We start from the raw sequence: 15,138 nt of genomic DNA, 5'->3' as shown, positions 1-15,138 counted from the left end.
TCAGACAAAGGACTTGTGTCCGTACTTATCTTGCTTGATCTTAGTGCTGCATTTGATACAGTCGATCATAACATTCTGTTACAAAGACTAGAACAGGTGATTGGAATTACAGGTACAGCATTAAGCTGGTTTAAATCATATTTATCTGATAGACTTCAGTTTGTTCATGTAAATGACAAGTCCTCCTCCCAAACTACAGTAAGTCATGGAGTTCCTCAAGGTTCTGTACTTGGACCAATACTCTTCACGCTATATATGCTCCCTTTAGGCAAAATTATTAGACAGCATGGAATAAACTTTCATTGTTATGCAGATGATACTCAACTATACTTATCCTTTAAACCAGATGAAACAAATCAGCCCAATAGGCTACAAAATTGTCTCATAGACATAAAGACTTGGATGTCTAGAAATTTTCTCCTCTTAAACTCAGATAAGACTGAAGTAATTCTCGTTGGATCTGAAAAACTCAGAGCTAAATTTTCCGGTTTTGTAATGAACCTGGATGGCATTACTTTAGCTTCCAGTGCTACAGTGAGAAACCTTGGAGTAATATTTGACCCTGACCTGTCCTTTGGCCCACATATTAAGCAGGTTACTAAAACAGCCTTCTTTCATTTACGTAATATAGCCAAAATTAGGGACATTCTGTCTCGGAGTGATGCAGAAAAACTGATTCACGCTTTTGTTACTTCGAGACTAGATTACTGTAACTCTCTATTACTGGGCTGTCCTAAATATGCCCTGAAAAGCCTTCAGCTGATCCAGAATTCTGCAGCCTGAGTCCTGACCAGAACCAGCATGAGAGATCATATTTCTCCAGTTTTAGCCTCTCTTCATTGGCTGCCTGTTGAATCTAGAATAGAATTTAAAATCCTTCTCCTTACATATAAAGCCCTCCACAACCAGACACCACTATATATCAAAGACCTCATTGTTCCTTATATACCAAGTAGAGTACTTCGTTCGCAGACTGCAGGCTTACTTGTGGTTCCTAGAGTCTCAAAGAGCCGAGCAGGAGGCAGAGCCTTTGGTTATCAGGCCCCTCTCTTATGGAATAAGCTCCCAGTTAGTGTTAGGGAAGCAGACACCCTCCCCACCTTTAAGACTAGGCTGAAGACTTATCTTTTTGATAAGTCCTATAGCTAGGGATGGTTAGCATCCCTTAGTTATGCTGCTATAGGTTTAGACTGCTGAGGGACATTTCCTGATACACTGAGCTTCTTTCTTTTTCTCTTTATCTCTTTCTTTTACCCCCCCCCCCCCCCATAACAGTGTTGCATCATTAACATGTATGTCTCCTGTCTCAGCAGGTCTCCCTGGCCGGGAGTAGCAGTTCCTGTTGTCTGTTGTCTTTCTGTCCTCTTCCCCCCACACAGCAGAGGCAGATGGCTGCCTGTCCTGAGCCGGGTTTCCTTCCTGTTAAAAGGGAGTTTTTTCCCTTCCCACTGTTGCCAGTGTGCTTGCTCAGGATGGGAGATTGAGTTGGACTCAACTCAATCTGTTGGTTTCCTTATATAGGCTGTTATGAATTGGCCTTCATTATGTTTTCCCCTCTGTCTGTAAAGCGTCTTGAGATGGCATTGCCGTGATTTGACGCTATATAAATAAAGTTGAATTGAATTGAATTGAATAATGAGTCATTCAGCAGAGCTTCATCCACCCTCTGCAACATCTAAGCCTTCTTCTGAATTTCTGATTCACTCCTGGATCAACACAGTTCCAGTTATTCCATTATACAGACTCAGAACTCTGTTAAACCATGCACTCTTTTCATTTGAGTCAAGGAATCTTTTAGCTTTTTATTCAACAATATGATGACAGTTTTTGTAAATATGCTCTTTTTTTATGCAGTTTAGGTTTATTCTGTGAGATTAATGTTGATCATGTTCTTAAGAAATGGTCTCAGAAATCAAATTTTGAACTTTTTTTTATATAAGGTTTCCAAATAATTAATCACTTAACATCTTAGATTTGCAGAAAGCTCCTTTAGTTTTGCTTTATGTATTACTTAGCTTTAACTACATCTAAAGTTGGATTTATATGTGCTTCAACCACATTTTTAGAGTTGTTTCCAAACTCTAAATAATCAGAAATCAGTAGAATGTCAAAAGAAATAAACAGGTTGAAATGCAATTGTATGTGCAATTAATTAAGAAATGCAGAAATAGTACCTGGAACAAACCTCTATATGAACCAATGAATTGTGGTTCCTTCAGTCATCAGTGCATGTTATGTTATTCATTTAGTCCAGATGGTAGTGGCAGTAAGTAAGTTGGTCAGTTGGAAATTTCATCAAGCTCTTCTTGTAGGATCCATAGTTATAATCCCTAGATCCTTTTTACGTACTAGCCCTGAGACCTACTCCCAGTTGGAAATGATCAGAAATTGTCACAAAAAGAAATTTGAGACGCCAAACTGGAGGTTTGAAGAACTGATTTTACTTTGTTTTTGTTAAGTGTTGTCAGTCTTCAAAGTGTTTGTTGTTAAATATAAATGACTTTTTAAAAAAAATAATTTGCAAATCCTGTTTTTTTTCCTTATTATTTAGTTGGCAACCTTATGACATGATTAATTTATCCTATCCCTATCAATATTCATTATTCTGTGGCAAGGCTTTGAGGTTTGATTACCGTGAATCCCGATTTTCCGTAGCTGATTTAAAATAATTTCAACTGGATTTAAATTTTGACTAAACAAGTTCATGGTGCAGCACTAACAGACGGCTTTTTCTCATGTGTAATTGGAAAACAGAAATATATGATCACTTTTGATTGTAACCTTTAATATGCTTTTTAGTTATTGAAAAATGATGTTCAGCTAAAACGTGGATCAATATGCAAGCCCTAAGTTGTGACTTGGGCAAAGTGTATATCTTATGGCACATTGCTATTTTTGACATTTCAAGTCTTTACATAATACTGTCCATGTGGAAAGTAAACATTTTTATTAGTGCATCATGTCAATATTTTGTGTTTAATTTGTATTTTGCATTCTTAATTTCACAGGAGTACCCTTCTGTGAGCTGCGGGAGCATTTTGGAGAGGAGTTCTTTGGCCTCTGTTTTGAAGAAAATGAGCGAGTGCTTCGGGCTGTGGGTGGCAACCTTCAGGATTTCTTCAATGGTTTTGATGCTATTTTGGAACACATTCGCACCTCCACAGGTCGCCGTGCCTCATCTGAGAGTCCCTCCTTCCAGTGCAAGGATCCCCTTGAGCAGGAGAAAGGGAGAAGAAAATTGGACAAAGTTGGAAATGAAAGCGATGGAAGGGGGAAGGTGTTGCTTCTTCACTGTTTCAACCCTGCACCTGTTGTCGGATTGGTCATGCCGGGTTTGATAAGAGCTGTTGCCAGGCGGATCTTTCACTTAGAAGTTGAGGTGGAAGAGGTGCCACCTTTGACTCCCCTGTTGCCGAATGAAGATACAGAGCATACAGACTGTGACTCCACAACCCCCACTCCCACTGCATCCCCCACTGCATCGCCCTCTTCCTCCCCATCTCCTCCCTCTCTTTTTCCAACCTCTGTTCCAACAGTATGCCTTTCCTTTCAAATCCAGGAGACATGTCCATCCTCCCTTTCTTCCCACCCAAATTCAGTCTCAGTAAGCACTAAACGGCCCCCCCTCTTACTCTCCACCAATCCCAGTGATCTGCGCATTGGCCTGGCCACGTTTTGCCGTGCCTTTCCATTTCATCTTGTCCTGGGGCCTCGCATGGAGCTACTGCAGCTTGGGGAAGGACTGAGAAGACAGGCTCGTATTGAGCCACACCGGAGCCTCTCATTTAGGGACTGTTTTGAGATAGTCTCACCTAAGATGGAGCCCTCCTTCCAGGGCATTCTGCTGAGGCTGGCATCCCCATTCACCATCCGTACTAGGCCTGACACCACACAGACTGGCACCAAGGAAAAGGTAAAGCTAATACTACGTTCACAAATCCTACTTTTAAAAAAATAATAATTTATAGTTTATATATTTTTATATATATATTTCTTTTTTTATTTATATATTTTCCGTACTAGATAGAGCTTTAACAAATGCATGTAAGCTTTGACCGTTGGTGAGGTCACGGATATTTAAATCACTCTTTGAATAAATGACTATAATCCAGTTTCAAAATTTAGATGACATGGCTGCTTTTATAGTTCCCGAAGTCCGCAAATTTTGAACACTAGTAATGAATTCATCCCAGAAACAAGTTTTGTCTTTGTTGGCACATACAGGTAAGATTCAAGCTTTCACATCATTGTGTTTCACAGCCATCCAGAGATTCTGAAACACTCAAAGTGTTGGAATGGGCATAAGTCCCATTATTGGGAAGAGTTTGGCTAAAACACTGTGCATTGTTCAGCATTATCTTGGTCAAGCACAGGACTTTCTGTACTATCAAAAAATGTTAAAAAAAAAAAAAAAAAAAAAAAAAAAAGTAAATCCTGTTCTCTGCTGTTATCTTACAAGAGTGTCCACTGTTTTTTTTTTTCAGTAGGCCTGTGTAAGTACACAGTTGGACACAATTAACAGTTTGTTACAAATCTGCCCTTTGGATACACTGTGTACCCTGTCACAAAATTTAGTGAGTTTATTGTAGCAGGATATATGTTAATAAACTGCTGGTCTTCTCACCTTTGAAGGGAGGATCGCGGTCCAATTAAATATTGGATCTTGTTTCTTGTAATAAATTAGGAAATTCAAGGATAAGAAAGGTCGATGTGTAGCACTGTGTGTGTTCTGAATGTCTTTCTACCGCAACACCTGCAAGCTTGTGATAGTTTCTCTCAGGAAGAGTGAGGTTTGAATTGGTTCATATTTTCCAGAAACATTATTAATCACTTGGCACTGTGCGTGCTATATCCTGCTTTTTATTGATTGAATGCAGGATGTCAGTGACAGACCAAACACCCTGATACAAAACAGAACTGCCAGAGCCGAGATAGATGGGTCAGGCCAGGGTGCAATGCTGAACAACTGTATGTTTGAGTCTGTAAGTTCCAAAATACAACATTTTAAACCTTAATACAGCAGCAAACATCTACTAGCTGTGTGAAGATATAGCAGTGTACTGGTATCCTTACCACACTGTGCAAGTTCGCTCCCTTTACCGGTCTCAGTCTTTGTATTTATTGGCCAGAACTTACGAGCGATTCTTTGAAAGCAAACCAATTTTTGGCTGTTGACTATGAATATATAACCCTTTTCACAGGGCATAAGCGCAGATTAGCGTTCTTTAATCTGTCACAGAAATTTGAAGCTAGTTTGTAAAAATGCAGGTGATGAATCAGTAGCAGTTTAAGCGTGATGAAAGTTGCAGCTTCTGGGAAGACATAAGTCAGTTGGATGCTGAAAAGAGAAATACTTTTGTCTCATGTTACAGACACATTATAAATCACAAGTGATGCTACTTGAGGCTTTGGAATCTGTGGAAATATCAACGAAAAAATTCCCAAATTCTTGACAATTTTACACTGAGAGATGCCTTTCTTAAATAGTTATACTGTTTGCACTTGCAGCTTTCCAAAGAACAGTTTTCACTGATTTTTAATTACGTTTTATCAAGTTGTATTACTGATATCAAAACATCAAAAATGTTTGCAAATAAAGTTGCAAATATTGTTTGAAAATTCAATCAAAGGCCATTTTTGAACATCACTCTCTGCAGCACAATAAGCACCGTTGAAAAATGCAGGAATGACAAACAGCAGAACAAATAGAAGAATACAGAGCTTGTGTTCCTTCTCTGCTGCCTTTACTTCCAGTTTATGTTGCAGCTGTTCTCTCTTGAATTACACAGACAAAGTGCTGCACTGACTGGAGTTTCACATATGCTCACAACATTTCAATTTGTCAGGTTGAACTCCATAATTTTACCTCTGATGCAAACAATTTGTTGCTGTGGACCAGATAACAAACGCGGCTAGCGTGTATTAGTGTATTTATGCATAGAAGTAAAATAAAATACATTGAATCGATTAAGCAAGTTGTCCTTTATATTGGCCTGCAGATGGTTGTATTCTGTTTTCTGGATATTTTGCAACATGTGGCTTTACTGTGCTGTGTTGACATCACTGCCTCCTAAAAAAGGCCTCTTCACTCCAAAGTCCCATCCACTAGACATTTGAAAGTGTGTGTTTGTGGAGTAAGAGGGCAAGCATATCTTTTCTTTTTCCTTTCACAATAAATCTTGTATCACCTGGGCAGAGTAGCATAAAAAGAAAAGCCAGAAAAGGAAGGGCTGACATTTTCCCAAGAAAGGGCAGAGAAAGAAGGCCACAGGCCGTGGCAAAGGGGTCACGCTCCCCTGTGCTGCACTGTAGGTGTGTGTTTGCATGGCCTGTGGTGGATTTTCAGTTTGACTCCTTTCCTCTCTTCGCCCAGGGATATTTGCTGTGCAGGAGACATTCAAAGGCTTACTGAAAAGGGCAATTCGCATCTCTCCCTGGCTCTCTTCTTGGTGTGAACACAGTGGTTGCCACACAAGGGAGTGTAAAGAGGTTGTACTGCCAATAGCTGTGCTCAGAACCTTGCACCATAAAATTTATCTAGCTTTTCCTAACACTGCATTTCTATTGGTTTTCAGACATAATACGATAGGTAACATCCTCACTTTTTTAAGAGTTTGGCCTACTGGCCTGCTCATCAATTTACTTGAAGTAGATATATATTTTTTGTCTTCTAAATATCAGCATGAATAAGACAGAATCCTGACACCTGCCTTCACAGAGCTGATGTTTTTCTGCTGCAGATACCCTGAAATTCCCTGACTCTTTGGGTCAAAGAGTCAAAACTGTGCTTCAGATGAGTCAGTGCAGCTGTAAGTGAGCAGTGTGTGCAGCATTTGATGTAAGCTGGAGCCCAGACAGCAGTTGTTTTGGCCTCAGCTCACTTTTAGCAGTTATTTACAAGAAAATACAAATTTAGCTCTAGCTCCATGACATTTGGATCTGCAGTTGCTGTTATGTAACAAATGCAACTGTACTGTATTTCTAGAGATCTTTCAATGAGGTTTGTTTGTGTGAGCATTATATGTGCACCTGCATCTCTGAGTACAAAGAAAATCTTGACAGCACCACCTTTGATCTGAGGCAGATAAATCGCTGCTGTTACGGTTTGTTTGTTTAGAGCAGGGTGCTTTGAAAATCACTGTCCTCTCTGTCTTTGTCCATTGATGGGTCTACAAAGCGTGGTGGCGGGAGAGAACAAGCGGGTTGATCAGAAAGAAATATAACAGTTATTGAACATGTCAAAAACATAATCAGTCTGTGATCACTGAGAACAATTAGGATAGAACTTTGACTCTATACTAAATTATCTCGCACCACATTCATTTTTACTGTTGTGATGTCTGGTATTGCTGAATTGATTGTTTTGTTCTGCTTTGCTGTGTAAAAGTTCAACTTTGTCAAACAGCAGCAAAGACACCAACCAGGTAATGCTACTGACTGTGTCAGATCTGCTGAGTGGTAAACTACGGCATATATCTGAGTCCTGCCTACATGGGGTTACTAATCGGTTTTATAAGAATACAGAGGCAAACTGAATGTATTTTCCTTGTTATAAGTTTTCTTGATTGTACCAAATCTAAGCCTAGTTAACTCGGAATTTTTGGATATAATTCATGCATAGAGGTTAATGTACTTGAAAAATGGTTTTATTTGCATTTGATGATGTTTTCCCAGTTATTTATAAGTAATTTCTTATGCAGGTCAATTATCTGTTATATAAATACTCATCAACTTCTGATTTTATTTAGTTTTTATTTTATTCTAATACTCTGGAATTATGTTCCTATTGCTTTAATTTTTATATTTTGATTATTAATGTAGATACATGTATGGCTTACTGTGGATACTTCTCATTAACGATGTGTGTTTGTACTGTGACTGCAATTATGCTGCAGTTGTTGTCCATGACAACAACTTCCCTTTTGGGAGAATAAAGTTAATCCTGGTCCTTATTTAAATATAAAATAAAATAAAATTATCTTAGAAGAGCAATTTTTTGTTGAAACACTGTCTTTTTTTGTACATTCAGTTGTGCCAGATTTCCTCCATGAAGCTTACATAGTCTAATTGTGTTCAAGTTTTACTGTGGGAGTGGGATGTGAGAGTATTGCACGTTAAAAGTTTGACAAGATAAGAGCATTGCAGCATTTTGTTTGTATGCGTGTGAGAGAAAATGACTCATTGACTCTTTGCTGCTCAATGGCTGTTTATGCAAATGAAGGTCTATTGACATGGCATAGTCTGCTCACAAAAGACAATCCATTAGTGGTCTGCTCTACTGCCTGCTATCCTTCTCCTCTATCTGTCTCCCCACTTGTCCCACCCTTCTGTGTTTCAAATACAGTGCATCTTCTTTGCCTGTCTCTGTCCCTCCTGCGTTCTTACTCTTCATTCTCATTCTATTTTTCCATTTCTGGCCCGATAGTTTTTTTTCCCTCCTTTCTCCTCCCACCTCTCGTTTTAATCTCCTTGGAGCTCCTTGTTGCCATTGGCAATGGCAACCTGAATCTGTACATTTCAGTAATCGTTATATATATAAAACTGAGCATTGCTGAGTGTGCTAAAGGGCATACAATTGGAAGGAGAAGATAGGGAAAATATTGGGAGACATTTTTGGACATCAGACACCCTGTACCCTCTTGTACCCTCATCTGCCTCATGCTTTTGTGAAGTCTGAAGAATGCAGTTTTTCATTGTCTTTAGTAGGACGACATGAACAGACATCCCCTAGTAAAGGTTTTAATTTGACGGCAGCTTATTCTAACCAAATCTTGATTCAACATTCTGCATGTTGCTATCACAGCAGTGTAAATGAACTTCTCTAAAAACGACTGTCACAATCTCAGACTATCACAGATAGTCTGATGAACTTGTTACTTACAACAATGTGGATGACCATTTTCGTCATCAGCAGTATGATGGTTTCTCTGTTGCAGAGATCAGAAGAAGAAAATGTTGCATTTGCCTCTGTATTGCATTGCAATGTACTTTTCCATGGATGAATGTGTGCATTGTACAACACGCCGTGAAATTGCATTTTATTTGAGCTGATATGCAATCATTTTGAATACCTTTAGTTGTCAAACTCTAGATCTCAACTTTGCCCGTTATACATGGAAATTCTTTCAGTATTGCAGTACTGTAGTATGAGAGGTATGAAAAAAAACCTTTTAATCTTTATTTGAGAAATTTTGAATTGACCTTCTCAGACACATGTTGGTAAACTGGAGAAAATCTACTTAGTAAAAAGCACTGTACTTTATTTAAAAAAAAAAAAAAAAAAAAAAAAAAAAAGTTAACCAGAAGTTATACACGAACTTGCTAACATAGTATCCAGGTCAAAATTTTCTACTTTTCACACATCATATATATATATATATATATATATATATATATATATATATATATATATATATATATATATATATATATATGTATATGTATATATGTATATGTATATGTATATATGTATATGTATATATATATATGTATATATATATATGTATATATATATATATATATATATATATATATATATATATATATATATATATACATACATATATATATATATATATATATATATATATATATATATATATATATATATATATATATATATATATATATATACATACATATATATATATATATATATATATATATATATATATATATATATATATATATATATATATATATATGTATGTGTGTGTGTGTGTATATTTAATCAATATATATTATCAATGTTTAAATTAAATCTCTTGTGAGACCAACAACCAATACAAGCTATTTTCACAACGTGTAGTCTAGTTTGAGTGGTACATGAAGGATTATAGATCAACGTGGTCACAACATACTGATCTACACACATGTTTTATCTAGTCTCCTCTCCTTTTCATATTTGTTATTTTGTTTTTTCACCTCTGTTTCTTTTATTTTCTATCCTCAGTTCACTTACCTCCTCATTCTCTGTGCTGTGGTGACAGAGATGCAGGCAGAAGCAGAAGAGAGTGCAGAGTTAGACAGAGACGCACAACTAGGCCAACACAACTGCCTCCAGGGAGGTGTGCATGTGTGTGTGTCCATGAGTATGTGAGTTTGCTACACAGTAAGCCAGAAAATGGAAGTGAGAGAGAAACAGAGGCCGACACTGAGAGTAAGGTGGGGAGACACTGGCATAATTATACCTACTGTACATGAATAAAACAGCAACAAAAACAGTTGTTGGATGGTAAGTGGAGCCCATGTTGTGTAACAGTAAGACAAAATCACCATGGCACATCTGTAAAAGGGAAAAACAGCAGTGGATGCTCACAGCAGTTGTCTTGGAGTCCTGGAGGAACGTTATGCCTTTCTAACAGGACGGGTTGAAGAAGTTGCTGGAGACCAACAGGGTCTGTATCTCTGTGCTGTATAGTGTCTGCAGGAAATTGACATTAAGCTGTAACCTTGACTTTAGTTTGGCATTGAGCAGGTTTTCCTAAGAATAGCAACATTTAGTTGTTATTGCTGCTCATACTGCTGTTAAACAGTTGCTGATGTAAATAAACACTTAGAGTTCATTGAATTAGATTTAAAGTAGATTTTTGTCACACTAATTTTTCATTTTTATTGTATTGGCATGCTTGATGCTCTTATTGATGAACATGTTACCTGCTGATTAATATTATGTATTATGTTTTACTATTAATGTACAGGAGTGAACCACTTGAGACACTGCATTTCTTTAAGTTTGCATTTTAAATTTTTGAACTTGTATTTGAATGGCTGGGGACAGGAGCAATATCCTTACCTTTGATTCAAGTAATTACTCACATTCTTTTCAGAGTACTGCTTTGTTCTTGTGCATATAGACTGAAGAGAAAAAAAAAACACCACTCATTACTCATAACTTAGTTTTCAAGAGGCATATCTTGTCTGTCAGCGTGCTCCACTCCATTATTGGCTGAAATTCCATTATCAGCACAATAACAATTTCATTTTCTTGCTTATCAGACAATAATGTATCGACCAGTAGTATATCATGCATCCCTAATTAAATGTACATATCCTGTGAGTGTAAGCTACTTCCCAAAAAGATGCAATATATTTTTCCATCAGATGTACGCCCACAAAAATTTAGAAACATGGTCAAATTTTGGAAAGTATAATGATACCTCTTACATGCACAACAGCTACGGTCTGAGATTAGACTTTAATAAAAGTTTAGCCATGCTTTCAGAACTCATCCTTGTTAACCAAATCTTGTAAAGGTTTTCTTCAATGTAGCACAGAAATGTCTCATTTAAACCCCCTTGCCTTAGTTGTTTAGCTGGTTCATACACATTTGCAAGCGACAAATTTAGGAAAGCATTTAACGACAGGATATGATATTTGTACAAGCAGCTCTACAGCATGTTTTTCATTTTGTATTTAGCTCTCCCTAAATTCACAGTCTCCATGGAGATGGCTGTTAGTATGTCAGGCGCGTAGGCCCTCCCACTCGGCCAGAAGCAACGTCAGGAAACAGCGGCTCTTGCTGCCATTTGTTCATGGTGGCATGTGCTTTTTGCATGCTTGCATTTGAGAGTGCACACAGGAGTGGTTACACTTACATGATTCCTCAAACTTCCAATAAAACACAGAATTGTATGCATTATATCATCAGCATGCACAGACGCTGATGGCGAAGAATGACTGAGCTCATTAAAATACTAAAAGAACTATGCAGATGAGCAGTTCCTGATAAAATAAAATGGCAAGTTGAGATTCTGAGTATGGGTGTGTATAGAACTCAGACCCTGTTTTTGAAAGCAGCATATGTGCATATATGCATGCCTTTTGTATTTGTGTAAAACAGACAGCGGTAGTTCATGTGTCTCCCTTTGGATGTGTGTGGGGAAATACTGTGAGTGTGTGGATGTAGACTGTATGTATTATGCAGACATAGGAGAGCCTTGTGCTATAAATAAAACAGGGCTGCAGTGTGCTCACTAGCGGAATAATCTATCTGACACTATGGAGAAAGAGAGTAAGAAGGGATGAGGAGACAGAGAGGAGTATAGATGAAGAGAGAGACAAGCAGAATTAGAAACAGGTGATGCAGGAGAGAGAAAAGGGACTGAGCAGGAGGAATGGAAATCAAGCTGAATGGCTTATCCACAAAGCCCAATAGGTGTGGTTGTCATTATGTTTAAAGACCAGTAATGGCTTTCCTCAACATGTCCTTATGTAAACTGCTATTGTTTGAGTTCTTCTTCTTCTTTTTGTTTGGAGTAACAGGAACTCTGTTTTGTTTGTCCTCCTCACACCTGTGCTCAGGACATTTAACAGGTCCTGCACATATTTTTCATTTAAGTGCTTGTGAGCAAAATGTCAAGCAGCAAGTAATCCTGAGACACTGAAATTTTCCAGATACCATTGGCAATAATCCTGCAGTTGTTTGTGGATATTCCTTACTATCTTACCACAGATGGTGATACGGGGGTCTTTACTTTACTGCCGAGCTTTTTCTTAAGTTCATGACTGTATCATGCTTTTCTTGTGGGAATGTGGGAAGGATACCTCTTACAAAACAAACAAAAAGGGCAACAAAAATAAAAAGAACAAAAGAAAAATAATGTGCCAGTTTTAACTATACTGCTAACAGCAAGCTTACAACATACATTTACATTGATTAAAGCACAGCACAAACTGTTTTTTCTTTTTTTTTTTTTTTTTTGTTGTTTTCAGGTTTCCTGTGTTGATGGGTTCAGTTCATCTTATTAGTTGTGTAATAATGAGTGGCAGTAATATTGATGATCTCAGATCTTGTTTTAGTAGTTTTTAAGCAGGATACCCTCAGATAGGCTGCACAAAACAAGTAACATGTTTTGATAAAGATGCCTGGGGCATTATTTTTCTCAAGGCAGCTGCATAGTGCTGAGTAAGCTCAGAAAAACACTCAACTTAGCTTTATGTATCAAGACTCTTATGTACAAGTTTTTGCATTGGTTGCACTGGTGTGCCTTATTTTTTCTCTTGGGTGCACTGCCACACAATTTAGATGCAAATTCAGTGTTACCGCAGTGCAGTTAACACAATGAACTAGGTACATGCAGTATCATTACAAAAATTTGGCTGACATTGAACTTGTCTTGCTCCCGTGTGATTATTGTATAATTCGATTATATCATGATTAGTGTTGAATTTTGTTATCAGCCCTGAATGTTCACTGCTGAAACTCGCTGACACTGAAATACTGCCACACTGTTGGACAGAGTGCAGTCATGAAAGACAAGGTTTTTGTTGTATCCACTGCTTATGCTTTGACAGAAAAGTCATTGCACAGTTACCAGCAGCACTAGGTTGGACATTGGACATGTAATCATCTTCTTCTGCTCATAAAAACTGGGCTAACCATGACTTTTTTTATGCATCATGCACTAGTATAAGAGTTTACCTAGTTTTATAAGATATTAAAATAAAAGCATTCTGAAGGATGCCATGATAAACAGATTATTTGATGGTAGGTAATGATGAAAGGGTTGGGTGTACAGCATCCACCAATGTTGATTAGGAAATCATTGATCAAGTAAAAATAAATATCAGTTTTTTAACACCATTTATTCCACTTCAGGTTTATAGGGGAACTGGAGCCTATCCCAGCAATTAGCAGGGTAGACCCTGGATAGGTCAACAGGCTAACACAGGCCCAACATAGAAAGACAAACAACCACTCACACTCACACTCACTCCAAGGGAGAATTTAAAGTGGCCAATTAGCCTAACATGGATGTGTTTGGACTCTGGGAGAAAGCTGAGTACGCAGAGAGCCCACACAAACACAGGGAGAATGGTAACTTCACTCATTATGCAAGCTACCTCTGCGATAGGTAACTTACATTATATGTGAAATAACCAGTGATGCAGAGAAATTTAGAATTTTGTATAAGACATACTCTGCAGTCAAGGTAACTTTTTTTTCCCAGGGGGAAAGTAGTTCGTTCAGCAGGAAAATGGCCAGACCTCATTGTGCATGACTTACAACAGTTTGGCTTCATAGACGCAGGGTATGCGTGCACAACTTGAAGGCATGCAGCCCAAATCTTTGTAGCATTGATGGTCTTGTATTTTTCTGTCAGAAATTTCAACAGTTTGTAGCCTCAGTTCCCAACTAAACTTAACTTAAAGGTGATCTAAAACAATGATGAACATGTCTCTGTCTCAGCTTTTTTTGCTTGTTTCTTGCTATCACCGTATTATAGTTTTTTTTTTCTTTTTGTATTTTTTACTTGAAATAAAGTTTGTCATTGAGCAAAGTATGAATTATCTTTTAGATTGGTCTGTTTAATAAAGTTTGTGCAAATCACAGTAATTTGCTGTGTAATCATAATATGTTTAGATGGTTTCATTTAAGAAGTGTGTGGGTTTGTGTACATACATATTTGTACATTAATTATAACTTATTAATTATTAGTAAATACAATAATAACTTACTTAGTAATTCACTCATTTATTTGTGTAGAGAGAAACCTTACATGATGCAGTTACAAATGCTTGTAGTACAAATACAGAGGCTCATTAGTTATGTGATACTGAAAGCAAAGACACAGAAGACATAACATTTATGATAATGAGAAACCAATACTGAGCAGAAACTGCCACACTCTACAAGTCTCTGTGAATCAGTCCTATTACAAAACAAACTGAAAGTTTTTTCTCTGTTTGACTTTTCTTTTCCAACAGGTAATGGAGTTAAAGGGCCAGATGATCCACGTGCCTGAGTCCTGCTCCCTGATGTTTCTGGGCTCTCCACGTGTTGATAAGTTAGAGGAACTGATGGGCAGGGGTCTCCATTTGTCTGATATCCCCATCCATGATGCCACACGGGATGTAATCTTAGTTGGGGAGCAAGCCAAGGCCCAGGATGGCCTTAAGAAACGAATGGACAAACTGAAGGTAAAACGCTTGCTATTACAAAGCTCTGCATCATTACAGCCAAAGTACCTTCTGTGTTGATCACTTCATTCTTGTAAGAATTTTAATAAATTTGTCTTCATGTGTCCTCATGTTGTCAAAGGAATATATTTAATTTGCTGGAACAGTTTTAGCAGCGTTTAAACTAAGCTGACCACATACCATAATCCCTTTCTCTGTCACTGCACAGATGATATT

The 15,138-nt window shown here is 37.6% G+C and overlaps 1 protein-coding gene across 1 annotated transcript in view; it reads left to right on the top strand.

Annotated features, from left to right (window-relative positions):
* The window catches only part of gucy1a2 (guanylate cyclase 1, soluble, alpha 2), a gene marked incomplete at both ends in the record, with an annotated part of 37,480 nt that overhangs the window by 13,053 nt on the left and 9,289 nt on the right, over positions 1–15,138 (top strand). Inside the window, 2 exons of the mRNA XM_079245882.1 lie at positions 3,009–3,913; positions 14,710–14,922. Coding sequence (XP_079102008.1) covers positions 3,009–3,913; positions 14,710–14,922 — 1,118 coding nt within the window. The remainder of the gene's footprint in view (positions 1–3,008; positions 3,914–14,709; positions 14,923–15,138) is intronic.

The sequence above is a fragment of the Telmatherina bonti genome (genome assembly GCF_933228915.1).
Source record: "Telmatherina bonti genome assembly, chromosome: 9".
Classification (NCBI taxonomy): Eukaryota; Metazoa; Chordata; class Actinopteri; order Atheriniformes; family Telmatherinidae; genus Telmatherina; species Telmatherina bonti.
The sequence above is the reverse complement of the archived record's forward strand: the minus strand, read 5'-3'. Positions and strand labels throughout refer to the sequence as shown.